The 14,767-nt window shown below is 39.9% G+C and overlaps 1 protein-coding gene across 1 annotated transcript in view; it reads left to right on the top strand.

The window, feature by feature from the left end:
* LOC148861032 (uncharacterized) overlaps positions 1-7,203 on the top strand; it is a 33,522-nt gene extending 26,319 nt beyond the window's left edge. Inside the window, exons 3-6 of the mRNA XM_088985001.1 lie at positions 4,820-5,083; positions 5,168-5,258; positions 5,664-5,827; positions 6,763-7,203. Coding sequence (XP_088841127.1) covers positions 4,820-5,083; positions 5,168-5,258; positions 5,664-5,827; positions 6,763-7,203 — 960 coding nt within the window. The remainder of the gene's footprint in view (positions 1-4,819; positions 5,084-5,167; positions 5,259-5,663; positions 5,828-6,762) is intronic.
* The last annotated feature ends 7,564 nt before the right edge of the window (positions 7,204-14,767 follow it).

Here is a 14,767-nt window from a genome sequence, read left to right as displayed (position 1 = left end):
GTATCTCTCTGACAAGTTCAGGGACTACTTAAAGGACAATGAGATAGTATCACAATTATCTCCTCCTGCTACACCACAACTTAACGGTGTTTCAGAGAGGAGGAATAGGACCTTATTGGATATGGTCTGGTCACTTCTCATACACTCAGAGTTACCCACATCCTTTTGGGGTTATGCAATAGAGATTGTGATCTACGTGCTGAATTGGGTTCCAACCAAATCGGTTCCAAACACTCCATATGAACTTTGGACTGTAAAGAAACCAAGTGTTAGACACTTGACGATTTGGGGTTGTCCAGCACACGTTAAAAGAACGATTGCATACAAGTTGGAATCCAAGACCAGTCATTGGCTATTTGTAGGCTACCCAAAAGGCTCTGTAGGTTACCATTTCTATGATCCAAGTGAGCAGAAAGTCTTCTGCAATTGAAATGCCCAGTTCTTGGAGACTGATTATATCCTGGACACCCATCGTCAGGAAATTGTTCTTGATGAGGAGAGCTCAAGAGCAGTGGGAGATGTCCCACAAGTTCCAGGTATTGACCAACCTACAAGATCCACTCGGGTATCTAGGCCACCAGTTCGTTATGGTTATGACCAGGATAGTTACCTAGTGGAAACCTTGACTAGAGAGGAGGATCCCGTGACTTACGCAAAAACTTTGTTGGATATAGATTCCCAAAAGTGGGTGAAAGCCATGAGAGCAGAGATGGACTCAATGGAGACCAATGGAGTCTGGACTCTAGTAGATCCGTCATCTAGGGTAAAAGCAATCGGTTGCAAATGGATTTACAAGAGGAAGAAGGGCCCCGATGGTAGGGTTGAGACCTTCAAATCTCATCTGGTGGCGAAAGGGTACACTCAGAAAGAGGGCATCGATTATGAGGAAACCTTTTCGCCTATGGCCTTGCTTAAATCCATTAGGATCCTGCTAGCTGTAGCAGCATACCATGATTATGAGATTTGGCAAATGATTGTCAAAACTACAATGCTGAATGGAGATCTTACTGAAGATATCTATATGCAATAGTTGCAAGGCTTCATAGCTGCCGGTCAAGAAAACATGGTATATAAACATAATAGATCCATTTATGGACTTAAGCAAGATTCTAGAAGTTGGAACATCCGTTTTGACTCTGCTGTCAAATCATTTGACTTCGACCAGAATCCGGATGAACCCTGTGTTTATAGGAAGTACAGTGGAGATAAGGTTACCTTCTTGGTTCTGTATGTAGATGACATTCTACTCATTGGGAATGATGTAGGAATGTTGACTATGGTGAAAGTATGGCTTTCATAGTAATTCTCCATGAAAGATCTTGGAGAAGCCTCCTATATACTGGGTCTTCGACTCTATAGAGATAGATCGAAGCGGATAATAGGATTATCCCAATCTGCCTACATTGATAAAATAGTCAAAAGATATAGCATGGAAAACTCCAAGAAAGGAAATGTTCCTTTCAAGCATGGAGTCACTCTCTCCAAGAAGATGTCTCCCAAGACTTATGAGGAGATTGATGGCATGAAAGACGTTCCCTATGCCTCTATCGTAGGGATCATCATGTATGCCATGCTGTGCACTTATCCTGACATTGCTCAAGCAGTGAGTGTAGTAAGCAGATTTCAGGCCAACCTAGGGCAGGAGCACTAGACTGCTGTGAAAAACATACTTAAGTACCTTCGAAGGACAAAAAAGTTTTGTCTAGTATTCGATGGTAGCTCACTACAGATCCAAGGGTATACAGATGCCAATTTTTGGTCGGATCCAGATGATAGAAAGTCTACATCTGGATATGTTTTCACGATAGGATCGTGTGTTGTTTGCTGGAAAAGCAGCAAATAGGGGTCCACTACAGACTCCACGACCGAGGCCGAGTACATTGCCGCAAATGAGGCTGCCAAAGAAGCCGTGTGGATGAAGAAGTTCATTCACGAGTTGGGAGTAGTTCCATCCAGCACATCACCCATCCCATTGTTGTGTGACAACAATGGAGCTATTGCTCTGGCTAAGGAGCCACGAGCCCACTCGAAGTTGAAGCACATCAAGAGGAAGTACCATGTACTGAGGGAGATTGTTCGTAGAGGGGACGTCCTGATTCAGAAGGTAGCATCAGTGGAAAATGTAGCAGACCCATTGACAAAGCCACTAGCAAAGAAAGTGTTTGAGAAACACGTGGAAAGCATGGGACTTCGGCTAGTACCTGATTGGACCTAAGTGCAAGTGTTTGAGAAACACGTGGAAAGGTAGGCTGAACCCATGTGGCTGATGTGTAGATCAATGTTTGGATTCCACGCCATACAAGGAAGCCCCACTGGGTAGCAGTTTGGAAGGCTAAATGAATACATAACCCTAAATCGGCCTTAAGCCCATTTGAAACTAGTCTAATTTGATTAGTCTTTAAGGGGCGAATTCTGAGATAAGATCCGCTGATAGGATTGGGCCCACACCCTATCCACTCAGAGAGTCCAAGATCTAAATGGGATTTAGATCTGAAAACTTCCTAATTAGATTAGGAGCTTGCTGATCTAATCTGCAGATAAGATAAGGATTATCCCTTATCATAAAGGGACTTCTAATCCAGATATGATTTGGGTTAGCAACTCCTAATGGGATTAGGAGCTGATCCCTTTAAGTCTATAAAAGGAAGAGGGGGCGGCAGCCTTTAGACACACAATCACCAGCAACAGTCTTGTCTTCAGAGCTGAGTTCATAGAAGAGAGAATTCTGCACCCTACAAATTCTCTCTAGCCGCCTCCTTCCTGCAGCCGCCGCCTACAGCAGTTCGATCTCCATTGCTTGGGAGAAATCAAGATTGGATCTTGGTTCCTATCTTTTGGAGAAAAGATTGGTGGGAGTTGTATTCACAAGCCGTCCAGGTGATTCTTGAGAAGGATCAAATTCTTTTGGAAGAACACTGCTGATTCTGCTCCACCCTGCACTGCGCCATCTTCAGTGGGAGCAAATTTTGGATCCTTCCTTGGGCTTGAACACCTCCATTGAGAGATATTGTTTCTCTGTATCAGGTATTATCTCTCCCTACTCCTTTTGGTTCAGATCTGGTTTGGTTTATGGTTCAAGAATGATCATTGAAAATATGATTTTCTAAATAGGGAATTTGATTCCCAGTTGAAGGGAGAGAAAAATATTTGAAATTCACCCCACTTATTCCGCAACCTTTTGGCGTCCATGTGATGGATTTCCTATCCCTTCAATTACATCTTGTTGGTTGAATTTGATGTTGTTTTCTTGTTCTTTTAAATTTTAGTTATTTAATTCTCCCACTGAGTTATATTATTCATTCGGTTGAGAGATTATTGTTTAGCTCCGTGTGGGATTTGACCTAGTACCACTATTACTATAAGATTTTTATTGTGGGACTTGCATTAATTTTGAGGCCTTCGACAACCCGTCAAAATTTTGGCGTTGTTGCCGGGGTGCTACTTTAATTTCTTAGCTTGTTACCTTCTATTTGTATTAACCTTTTTTGTTTTATGACTTGTGATTCTCAACGAGGTGAATTCGAGTACAATCCCGAAATTGAGAAGATTACCCATCGTTTAAGGAAGGAGGTGAAGCAAAGGAAGGACCATTCACCTAAAAGGGTGAATTCTGAATTTGACCTACCAACTTGTGATCAACCCATCTTCGAAGAGGAAGAAAGGATGGCTGATAGAGAGAGAATGCTAAGGGAGTTGGTTGCACCAATCATGAACTAAAATCTGGTTTGATTCAATTACTTCCTATTTTTCATGGCTTTCCAGGTGAGGACCCTCACAAACATCTCAAGGAATTCCATGTTGTCTGTTCAAGCATGAAACCACAGGGTATGACCGAGGACCAGGTAAAATTAATAGCTTTTCCATTTACATTACAAGATAAAGCAAAGGATTGGTTATATATTCTTCCTCCAGGTTCAATATGCACATGGGTTGAGATGAATAGAATATTTTTAGATGAATATTTTCTTGCATCCCGAGCTGAAAACATTGGGAAAGAAATATGTGGAGTTCGGCAGTTTGGTGGTGAGACACTATACGAATATTGGGAAAGATTTAAATAACTTGTTGCTAGCTGTTCACACCACCAAATACCCAAACAACTCTTGATCCAATACTTTTATGAAGGACTCCAATCTATGGATAGAAGTATGGTAGCTGTAGCTAGTGGAGGAGACTTGGTAAATAAAACACCCGAAGTATGGTAGATGTAGCTAGGAAATTGATTTTCAACATGGCCGAAAGTTCATAACTGTTTGGAGCAAGAACAGATGGCACTACTAGGCGTGTTAATGAGGTAAGCCATGTTAATTTAGAAAATCAAATTTCAGATTTAACTACTTTGGTAAGACAATTGGCTGCAGGGCCATTGCAAACAACTAGAGTATGTGGTGTCTATTCGATCCCTGGGCATCCTACGGATATGTGTCCATCACTGCAGGATGGATCGATGCAGCAAGTTTGTGTCGTAGGAGGATTTCTGGGCCAGCCTCAATGCAAGTATGACCCCCACTCCAATTACTACAATCCGGGGTGGAGGGATCATCCAAATTTGAGCTACAGAAATCAAAGATGACCACAAAGATATCTGCCCCAAGCTTTCAATAGACAGCCCCAATTTTCAGCACCTATCATAGCACAAGGCCAACCCTCAAGTTTAGGTATGTCATTAGATGAAATAGTTAAGGCTCTAGCTACTAACATTCAGCAATTTTAGTAGGAAACAAGAGCCAACATCCAGAACTTGGGGAACCAAATCAGCCAACTTGCTACTTCCATTAGCAAATTGGAGGCATAGAACTCCGGGAAAATACCATCACAGATAGTAGTCATCCCCAAGGAAGATGCAAGTGCAGTGGTGTTGAGAAGCGTGAAGGAGTTGCAGCCCCAACCTACCTCACCAACGAAGGCAGATAAAGGAGATAAGGAAGAGGAGAGACAAGGTTCAAACGAGGACCCCATTGAGGTAATATCCAATCCCCCTCTCCCTAAGATTACTAATGCCATTGTACCACCTTTTCCTAGTAGATTGGAAAAGTCCAAGAAGGAGGAATATGAGCAGGAATTCTTAGAAACCTTCAGGATGGTGGAAATCAACATCCCCTTGTTAGATGCTATAAAATAGATCCTAAAGTATTCAAAGTTTCTAAAAGAATTGTGCACTAACAAGAGGAGGCTGCGAATCGATGAGAAGGTAAGGGTTGGAGAAAACGTTTCAGCTATCATCAAGAGGACTTTGCCAGAAAAATGTGCTGATCCAGGTATGTTCACCTTACCGTGTGTGATTGGAAATAAGCAAATCGAACGTGCCATGCTAGACCTAGGTGCATCCATCAATGTCATGCCATACTCGATTTACTGTGCCTTGAGATTAGGTCCCTTGAAGGAAGCTAGGGTTGTTATTCAGCTAGTTGATCGTTCTAATGCCTACCTGGAAGGGATTGTTGAGGATGTGTTGGTGCAGGTTAATGATTTAATTTTTCTAACCGATTTTTACATCCTGAAGATGGAGGAGGACACAGTCACAAGTTCGGCCCCACTTCTATTAGGCAGGCCATCCTTGAAAATGGCCAAGACCAAAATAGATGTGGACGTGGGTACCCTCTCCGTCGAGTTCGACGGAGAGATTGCTAAATTTAATATATTTGATTCTATGAAATATCCAGGTAAGTGCCATTCGATCTGCTCTATTGATACGATTGATTCGATTGTGCAGGAAGTTTTTGGAGAGGAGGACATGGATGAGGAACTTGAATTCAGTGCACAATTGGACAGGGAGGAGGAGTTCGATACACCCTATGACACTCCGGAACCGATGCCAGAACAAAAGGTAATCAATTTTGATCTTCCATCGTCATTTTTTCAGAAGAAATTGTTGCCTTCTATTTTGTAGGCTCTGAAGTTGGAACTAAAGACCTTACCTGATCACCTTAAGTATGCATACTTGGGCGAAAAAGAGACACTACTCGTGATCATTGCGAAAGGGTTGACCGAAGAACAAGAGGAGTGGCTCATCAAAGTCCTAAGGGAACATAAGGCAGTGATTGGTTGGACCTTAACCGACATAAAGGGGATCAGCCCCTCGATTTGCATGCATAGGATCCTTTTGGAAGATGGCACCAAACCAGTTAGAGAACCACAAAAAAAATCAACCCGGTAATGAAAGAAGTAGTGATGAAAGAAGTACTTAAGTTATTAGATGAAGGGATAATCTACCCAATTTCGGATAGTAAATGGGTAAGTCCTATACATGTTGTACCCAAGAAAACTGGGATAACCATGGTAAAAAATCAAAATAATGAACTAATCCCATTGAGGGTACAAAATGGCTGGCGTATGATAATTGATTTTCGAAAACTTAATTTGGCCACTCGAAAGGACCACTTTCCCTTACCCTTCATCGATCAAATGCTAGAAAGATTAGTAGGTAAGGCCTTCTTCTGTTTTCTTGAAGGATTCTCAGGATATTATCAGATAGTTATTGCCCAGGAGGACCAAGAGAAAACAACTTTCACTTGTCCATTCGGTACCTTTGCTTATAAACGGATGCCTTTCGGTCTGTGTAATACTCTAGGCACTTTTCAAAGATGCATGATAAGTATATTTTCTGATTTTATTGAGAAGTGCATTGAAGTGTTCATGGACGATTTTACTGTTTATGGTGATTCATTTGATGATTGCTTAAATAATTTAAGAAAAATTCTGAATTGATGTGTAGAGACAAATCTTGTTTTGAATTATGAAAAAAGCCACTTTATGGTAAAGGAAGGCATTGTGTTGGGACATGTTATTTCGGCTAGAGGAATAGAGGTCGACAAGGCCAAGATTGCTTTAATTGTGAGCTTACCTTACCCAACAAATGTTAGGGAAGTTGGTTACTTTCTTGGACATGTAGGTTTCTATCGTAGGTTCATCAGAGACTTTTCAAAAATTGCCCTGCCATTGTCCAACTTGCTTCAGAAGGATGTGCCTTTCGATTTCGGTGATGAGTGCAAGGAAGCATTTGACAAGCTCAAGAAACTATTAACAATTGCACCCATTATTCAACCACCTGATTGGAACTTGCCCTTTGGGATCAAGAGCGATGCAAGCAACTATGTAGTAGGAGCTATTTTAGGTCAACAAGTTGATGGGAGGAGCCACGCCATCTACTATGCTTCAAAAATATTGAATGCTACACAGTGCAACTACACAACTACTGAATAGGAGCTATTAGCAATTGTGTTTTCTTTAGATAAATTTTGATCATATTTGCTTGGCTCTAAAGTAATTGTATTTTCTGATCATGCATCTTTGAAACACCTGCTAGCGAAGAAGGAGTCAAAACTGAGGCTAATAAGGTGGAGACTCTTGGTCCAAGAGTTTGATTTAGAGGTTAAGGATCGAAGGGGAGCTGAAAACTTGGTGGCGGATCATCTAAGTAGGTTGGTGAAAGATGAGGACTCCTTACCCATCTCTAAGTTGTTTCCTGATGAGCAATTGTTTCACATAAAAGGTATGGTCCCTTGGTATGCTGATATTGTAAACAACTTGGTTATCGGAATTTTTCCAAATTACCTTAGTAAGTCCATGAAGAATAAAATCAAGTATGAGGCAAAATAGTATGTATGGGATGAACCCTATCTATGGGAATTCTACTCTGATCAAGTAATTAGGAGGTGTGTTCTTGAGAATGAGCATATGTCGATTTTAAGCTTTTGTCATAACTATGCTTGTGGTGGTCATTTTGGGCCAAAGAGAACTGCTCAAAAGGTTTTAGATAGTGGGCTGTATTGGGCAACCCTTTTTAGAGATGCATACTTGTTTTGTAAAAATTGTGAAAGATGCCAGCAAACAGGTGCATTATCTCGCAGGAATGAGAGGCCCCAAACCCCCATTCTTGTCTGTGAAATCTTTGATGTTTGGGGTATTGATTTCATGGGACTCTTTCCTCCCTCTTGTAGTTTTGCTTATATACTTTTGGCAGTAGATTATGTCTCAAAATGGGTGGAAGGAAAGGCCACCAGGACTGATGATTCTAAGTGTGTTGTAGGGTTTATCAAATCTAACATTTTCAGTAGGTTTGGCATTCCTCGAGCCATCATAAGTGATCAAGGGACCCACTTTGCAATAGAACCATTGAAGTCTTGCTAAGGAAGTATGGGGTGCATCACCGAATCACCACTCCTTATCACCCCCAGACTAACAGACAAGCTGAAATTTCCAATAGAGAGGTAAAGTCCATTCTAGAGAAGACGATGAATCCAAGAAGAAATCATTGGAGCCTACATCTAGATGACGCACTTTGGGCATATAGAACAGCATACAAAACACCAGTAGGAATGCCCCCTTATAGGTTGATTTTTGGCAAATCTTGCCACTTGCCGGTCAAAATTGAACATAGAGCCTATTGGACAATCAAATGCTGCAATATGAACATGGAAGAAGCTGGCAAGGCAAGAAAGCTCCAATTGCAAGAACTGGAAGAGTTGCGGTTAGAAGCATATGAGAATTCAAAAATCTACAAAGAGAAGACCAAATTGTTCCATGATAATCTACTTTTAAGAAAATAATTTATAATTGGACAAAAGGTTTTATTGTACATTTCTTGACTCCAACTCATGCCAGGTAAGTTGCATTCTAGGTGGATGGGTCCATTTGTTGTTACTAATGTGTTTCCTTATGGTGCAGTAGAGATCAAAAGTCTCAATACAAGTAAGGTTTTCAAGGTGAATGGGCATCAATTGAAGTTGTTCCATGATGATGCAAATGTTTCCTCTACGGTAGACATCTCATTGGACCTTCCTAGTTATTCATCGAGTTAAAGAAGAAAAGGAGGACGTCGAGCATAACGACGTTAAACAATTGCGCTTATGGGAGAAAACCCATTATGTTTAATTAATTTTGTTATTTTGTTTGGTTTTGATTTATGTGTTTAGCAATTGATTTTATATCTGAAGGAACCCAACAAGGCACACAGGGAAGTTTCCCCAAATCCTTCTACTATATGCATAACCACATACATTGGGGAGAATGTATAACTTAAGTGTGGGGGGATTAGGGAAATCTGGTGGAATTTGGGATAACCCTAGCATGCTTCGATCATCACTTCTTGACTTTTCCTTTTGAAATTTCTGCTCCCTGGAAACTTATCCTGGAATGATTTCAACTTATCAGGAATCATGTGCTTAGGCTGAATAGATAGGATAGGATGCAAGCATGACTAACTAAATTTTTTTGGCTGCATATTGTACCTCATTATTTTAATCGATCAATAGGCAAGATGCATACAAATTCATCCGCATGAGGGTTTGATTGATTTTCACATAAATATCTATCAAACATGGTTTGATTATTCTAGAACTTGCTGTGTTAGACATGTTGAGACCACGATCAATGAGTTCATGGATCAGAATGGTGATGCCCTTGTACTTCTTATGCAAAAAAAAAAATAATAAAAAGATAAAATGTTAGACAGTTTTGTATGTCCTTAGCTTCAATCAGAATGATGTACTTTATGAGTTTATTGTAAATGAATAAAAGTGCATATTTGATTCATTTTCCCTTGGAATGCTTCTGTGTAATACCCTTAAACTGGACACTTAATGAGACTCATGTTAGTTTAGAATGTTCGCAGCCAGTGGGTCAGTTTGGGGAGATCTATCCTGACAAGGCTGACACTGTGGTGCCACCAAGTCGGTTGGGGTGGCTTGTCTCAACTGCCCGGGTGAGACCTTAGGCACATACAATGTAGGATTAATTGAATCTATGAACTGGACCAGATTTCCAGTATTACCCTAGACCTTGGAGATTGATCGGCAAAAACTGGAAAGTTACACTCGACCCTAGACTCGATTATGATACTACACTACGTGTCGGATTGGGCTATCTTTGATGTACCACTTAGAGAGATCCTTAGCGGGGGTCAAAACCTGGGTATGTTGGGATAGTCTAAGAACTCATCTGAGTGGATGATCATAGTGACAGGATCAGCCCCTTTGTCGGACAAAGGTAATGTTTGGGGATGCACTCTCATTGATGGAAACCAAGACTGCCAGCAACCGATACAATCGTTGAGATTTGTTTCACAAAATATATTTTATATGAAATATAAGAGAATATATATTATGGTTTTGAAATGATTTGCAAAAGGTTTTAATTCCTGGGATCCATGTAAGCAGAGAGCGCAACAATGTTCCTTGCAACCGAGGGAGAGGTCCTCTATTGTCAGGCAGTGTATGATCATTATGGGATGAGAGGTTAAGTGTAAGACCATTGAGGATAATACCTGATGGGCTAATCTTGCATCTACCCACAGTCTGTGGGTGTTACAAGGTGGTTTGGCCCAGGGACCACTTAGGGTAAGTGTTGGGCCCATAGAGCCCATAAGATGGGTTTTAGGGGGTGCACTGTCCTTAACAGTGTATTCGGCCTGGCCTTGTAACAAAGGCTGGGCTGAACCCATGTGGCTGATGTGTAGATCAATGTTTGGGTTCCATGCCATACAAGGAAGCCTAATTGGGTAGTGGTTTGGAAGACGAAGTGAGCACATAACCTTAATTGGGCCTTAAGCCCATTTTGAACTGGGCTGATTTGATTAGTCAATTAAAAGGGGCGAATTCTGAGGTGGATCAGCTCATGGGATTGGGCCTAGACCTATCCATTTAGAGAGTCTAAGATCTAAATAAGATTTAAATCTGAAAGCCTCCTAATTAGATTAGTAGATGGCTGATCTGATCTGCAGATAAGATAAAGGTTCTTCCTTATCACTTAAAGGGACTTCTAACCCAAATATAATTTGGATCAGCTGTTCCTAATAGGATTAGGAGTTGATCCCTATAAATCTATAAAAGGAGGAGGGGGCGGCAGCCTTTAGATATGCAACCCAAAAACTCTTATCTTGAGAGCTAAAATCACAAGAAGAGAGAATTCTGCACCCTGTGAAATCACTCTTGCTGCCTCCTTCCTGCCGTCGCCATTATCTCCAATTCGATCTCTAGTTCTTGGGAGAAATCAAGATCTGATCTTGATATCAATCTTTTGGGAAAAATATTGATGGAGTTGTACTCACAAGCCATCCAATTGATTCTTGCGAAGGGTCAAGTTCTTTTGAAGAACATTGCTGATTCTGCTCCATCCTACACTACGCCATCTTCAGTGGGAGTAGTCTTTGGATCCTTGCTTGGGCGTGAACACCTCCATTGGGAGATATTATTTCTCCGTATTAGGTACATCCTCCTTCCTACTCCTTTTGGTTCAGATCTAGTTTTTTTAATGGTTCAAGATTAATCCTTGAAAAACATGTTTTTCTATAATAGGGAATTCGATTCCCTACAAAGATGGGAGAAATTTTGAAATTCGCCCTGTCCATTCCGCAAGATTTGTGATGTGTGACTCATTGTGACACTAGCAAGTGCACTAGCCGTTCAAGTAATAAAGTAGTGAGTGAAGTATCGTTCCCACGAGGATTTAGGAAACAATTACCAATACTAAATTGAGCACTTCTTATCTGATCAACAAATAAATCAAAACTCTAATGAAAGCTAAGAATTCCTAAATTAAAATCTATCTAAATCATTGGTCCAATTGCCTTCAGTTCAGGTTAGAAGAGTAAGCAGTAAATATCAATCTCAGAATTCAGCAATCTATCAATTTGGATCATTTGAATGAATCATGATTGAGCCTTGGTTTGGTGAAACCCCAAGGTCATGAACAGCCTCTCTCAAGCGCATGTTCATCCTATGCATGAGTGACGGTTCTTCTATCTCTAGCAAGAATCTAATCCCCATGCATGCATTTCTTCAAACACTTCTAAGGCATCAATTCAAATCTGAATTGATCACCAACTGAATTGTGCAAATTATCTCTAACCTTGCACTCAATTCAGTTCTTGAATAGTAGATCTGAATTCTTAGAGTCTTTCTCAAGCACTCTAGGAATTCCAAGCTGTAGATTAATTCGCCCAATCTGAAATTTGCAGATCTGAATTCTCTTTCAAGCAATTCAGATCTTGCAATCTCAGATCTGAGAATTCAGATCTGAGTTTTGAAGGTTAGTTGGCCGAATTACTCTACAATCACACCCTTATTCAAGAAACTTCAAGTACAATACATGACCATTTGAATGAATCAAAAAGAATTAGATTGCTGAACTGAAATTTTATAAGCTGAAATACATCAAGGAAGATTGGAAACAAGGAGAAAGAAGAAAGAAAATATAACTAAGAAACTGAATTCAAATCAAAAGAGAATGAAACTACAAATGATTTATTACAAAAGATCTTTGAATCACAAACCCTCAATTCGAACTCACCTTCTTCTTCTAGCTTGCTTGTCTTGAACTTCCTTCAACCCTTCTTCTTCTTCTTTCTTGCGCCTAGCCTTCTTCTCTTCTCTTCTCTCAAGGTGGTCGAACCTCTAAGAGTGGGAGAGCCTTCCTCTCAAGCAATTGAACAACTTTCTCCCCTCCTAGAGGCCTCCTTATATAGTTTTTCAAGGGGGCTCTTGCCCCTTCTTGAAGCCTCTAGAATGGGGTGTATTACACCCCTCATGAACCTTCTAGAGTGCTCCCTCCTTCTCTTCAAGAAACTCCTAGAAGTTGCCGCCCCTAGCTCCCTTTGGGCTGCTATTTGGGCTACAACTTAGCTTGCTTTTGAGCTCATGTGGGCTACACTCTAGGCTTTTATTTGGGCTAAAAATGGGCTGGGCCGAAATTTCCTTCTTGCTAGGCTTTTTCCCTTGGATTTTCCAAAGAGTTTCACTTGCTCTTCTTGGGCCGAATGAAATTCTCTTGCTCTCATGGCTGGGCCGGGCTGAACTTGATAAATTTTGGGTTTTCTTTTCTTGCTTTTGCCTTCTTTTTGTTGATTTGGCTCCCCCTGAAATCTTTCTTGCAGTCAAGTTAAAATAGGACAAATTTTAATTAAACCATCATAAAATTTCATGCAAAAACCTCATAAAATATAGATAAATTGTAGGTTCATCAAATACCCCCACACTTAAGTTTTTGCTTGTCCTCAAGCAAAGACATCAGCCATAAACTTAACATTCCCCCCTTCTGTTCTCACCATTTACCTGGTGAACTTTTTAAGATAGAAATGCATTGAGTAGTCGGGGAACTTTTGTAAGTGCTCAACTCTTATTCTTGTAAATTACCAATTAAGATATGTATCAGATCCAAGGAAAGGAGAATATGAATTTCATCATAGTCTAGCCATCACTCCTAATTCATATATAAATCAGCTCCTTAATTGTCAAGGTTAATAATCAAATTTCACTAAGTTTCACATTTGTAACTGAATATCAATGAGAGTTCAACTTTAGAGTGCCCCTTTGAACCTCAGCTATCACCACAATTTCTTAATTCTAGGGGTGAGTGCATCTTATGCTCCATCTCACCCTTTTCTTTTTTTTTTTTTTTTTTTTGTTGTGAGTGCATTTTATGCTCCATCTCACACACTTTTCTCGCTCTTTTTTTTTTTGGTGTGAGTGCATCTTATGCTCCATCTCACACTGGTCACTTGCTTGAGGTAGGTAAATAGGACTCATGTTCTAAGCTGCTAGTTTTACAATTCAGCTCAGAATAGCGGAGTCAATTTGGGCTTTTGAACCTTCTTTGCAATTATTGAACCTCAAGAATCAACACTTCAGATGTGCATTAGCTTTCTTGACCATTAACCATGAAATCAAGGGCTTCCATACACATGAAGATAGTTAGGGCTAGTCATGCTGAAAAGCATATTCAGCTCCCCTTTTCTCATGCATATATCAAATTGGGTCATTCACAAGAATAAAAACTTAACAAGTACATCAGTCTCCCTCAACTCATTGAATTCCTTCTTAAAAATAATCATCAAATAAATAGTAATGAACTTGAGGGAATCCAGTCTTTTTTTTTGGTTATGTCATTGCCTGCATATGTGTGTTGGGGTGCATGAGGTGCATGGTTTCAGCCCCCATACCCTAACCTCGGGCTCACTCCCCCACACTTAAGATGAACATTGTCCTCAATGTTCCAACTGTTAGGGGATCACAATAAAACCAACAAGAGAAATACCAAGTAAAGAGAAGGGTAAAGAGGATTTCTTGAAGATTAATTTCCAGATATGCAAGAGTTCTTTTGGTGGGAGCCTCTTCTGCTAGAATTTACTTGCAACAGAGATCAGAAGCTTTGTTCTAACTAAAAATAATTTAAACCAAAAAAAAAAAAAAAAAAAAAACTACTATTCACAATTCAAAAGAATGTAAGTAATCCTAATCTACTAGCTATACAAGAAAAATATACAAAGCCAAGTAATTAATAAGACAAACCAAAGTCATTTGCTTCACTCTTTTTCTCTCTCTCTCTCTCTCCCTTTTTTTTTTTTTTTTTATAAACAAGAAAAACAGAGCTCCATTACTGAAAACCAGCATTCAAGTGTGAAGTAGATCATTAATGAAAAAGAAAGCTAGCTAAATTAGCAATAGATATTATTACACACTATTCTAGACTAAATAGAAGTAAACATATCTAACATCTACTATAATCAGATCTAAAATGAATTGCTGAATTTAGTATCTTTAGGCTGCTCTTCAGGCTCTTAATAGAATCAGACCTGAAGTCTTAGCTTTTGAGAACAGTCTTACAAAAAAAACCTAACATCAATAAGTCTGCATTATGATGCAAATAGGTTTGAAATAAGTCTGAACTCAAGAGTTTAAGACTTCTTATTTCAAGTCCCAACTTATATGTCTTGTATGCCTCAATTGATTGCAGAGACCTGAAATCAGATCTGCAATTTTATAATGAAAGC

Source organism: Nelumbo lutea, chromosome 4, assembly GCF_056320005.1.
Source record: "Nelumbo lutea isolate HS-2025 chromosome 4, American lotus-T2T, whole genome shotgun sequence".
In the NCBI taxonomy this organism is placed as follows: domain Eukaryota; kingdom Viridiplantae; phylum Streptophyta; class Magnoliopsida; order Proteales; family Nelumbonaceae; genus Nelumbo; species Nelumbo lutea.
The sequence above is the reverse complement of the archived record's forward strand: the minus strand, read 5'-3'. Positions and strand labels throughout refer to the sequence as shown.